At 40.0% G+C, this 1,422-nt stretch overlaps 1 protein-coding gene across 1 annotated transcript in view; it reads right to left on the bottom strand.

Annotated features, from left to right (window-relative positions):
- The window catches only part of DKC1 (dyskerin pseudouridine synthase 1), a 19,622-nt gene that overhangs the window by 15,893 nt on the left and 2,307 nt on the right, over positions 1 to 1,422 (bottom strand). Inside the window, exons 2-3 of the mRNA XM_012813300.2 lie at positions 635 to 702; positions 99 to 185 (exon numbers count right to left, since the gene is read on the bottom strand). Of these exons, the coding sequence (XP_012668754.1) occupies positions 99 to 185; positions 635 to 702 (155 nt within the window). The remainder of the gene's footprint in view (positions 1 to 98; positions 186 to 634; positions 703 to 1,422) is intronic.

Below are 1,422 nucleotides of genomic sequence, written 5' to 3'. Positions count from 1 at the left end.
GGCGCCGAGCCGCTGTCAGCATTCTTAATCAACTGTTCATCACATGGATATAATATAAAAGCCAGACATTCATTTGACACACAATCTTAACCACATACCTTTAGCAACAGAGGCCACTGAGATGTGTCTAACTGAGCAACTTTAGATTCGGGTTTGATAAGAAATATTTCAGCATGTTGTATTTCCTACAACAGGACATAAAACACAACCTATTAAAACTTTCCACATGATTTTGAACAAATATATTTTTACCACAGAAGTAATACATTTTTAAATAGAAAATAAAGCATCATGTGCTTCTTCATTGGGACCGCCAATGGGAAGAAATGGACTAGAAGCTCAGAAGAGGAAGTGAAGTGCTACTAAAACAGGTTCAAATATTTAACATGAAAGGGGTATAGTGGGTAGGTGGGTGGGATAGGAAAGAGAAATTGCTGAGGCCAACACCATTTAGTAAACTATGCCTGATAGAACTTAAGACACCTGAGCTTGTATCATTTCCACTGTTGATTCTATATAATGACCACCCAATGCCAACGCATAGCCTTGGACACTTTCAGAAACATATTGCTTTAGTTTACTGAGTAACCTTTCTTTTTAGTCAAAGCAAATTAAAAAACACATTGCTACTCACAGCTATATCTTCTTCTGGTAGTGACTTTCGGTCCTTTTTCTTCTTATGCTTCTTTGGCAAAGTAACTACTAAAGAAAAAAATAGGATTTGGGAATTTTCCCTGATAATCAATTAAACAAAGCTTAAAAGATGGAAATCAGAGCAAGTACTAAATAGACTTTAGATCTAGAATCATAGTCACAGGCTACCTAACAATGTTGTTAGTCAACAAGATGGTAGTACTGTAAGATTAAAAAATATATATAGATCAACGACTCCTATTGCCCAGTAATGGCTTGATGATCCTGACCATGTGTGGACCTAGACCAGTGATTTTCAAAGTGTGCCCTGAGAGGATCTAATGTGTGCTGGGAAAATTTTTAAAGATCGTTAATTAGCCCGGGCAAGGTGGCTCATGCTTATAATCCCAGCACTCTGGGAGGCCCAGGTGGATAGACTGCTTGAGCTCAGAGTTTGAGACCAGCCTGGGCAAGAGGGAGACCCTATCTCTACTAAAAATAGAAAAACTAGCCAGGCATTGTGATGGGTATTCGTAATCCTAGCTACTTGAGAGGCTGAGACAAGAGAATCCCTTGAACCCAACAGTTTGAGGTTGCTGTGAGCTATGAAGCCCCTGCACTCTACCAAGGGTAGTAAGACTCTAAAAAAATTTTTTAAAAAGATCATTAGGCTTGGCACCTGTGGCTCAAGTGGCTAAGGTGCCAGCCACATACACCTAAGGTGGCGGGTTTGAATCCAGCCCAGGCCCGCCAAACAACAATGATGGCTGCAACCAAAAAATAGCCAGG

The sequence above is a fragment of the Otolemur garnettii genome, unplaced genomic scaffold (genome assembly GCF_000181295.1).
Source record: "Otolemur garnettii isolate 467f Iridium unplaced genomic scaffold, OtoGar3 scaffold00259, whole genome shotgun sequence".
Taxonomy (NCBI): domain Eukaryota; kingdom Metazoa; phylum Chordata; class Mammalia; order Primates; family Galagidae; genus Otolemur; species Otolemur garnettii.
The sequence above is the reverse complement of the archived record's forward strand: the minus strand, read 5'-3'. Positions and strand labels throughout refer to the sequence as shown.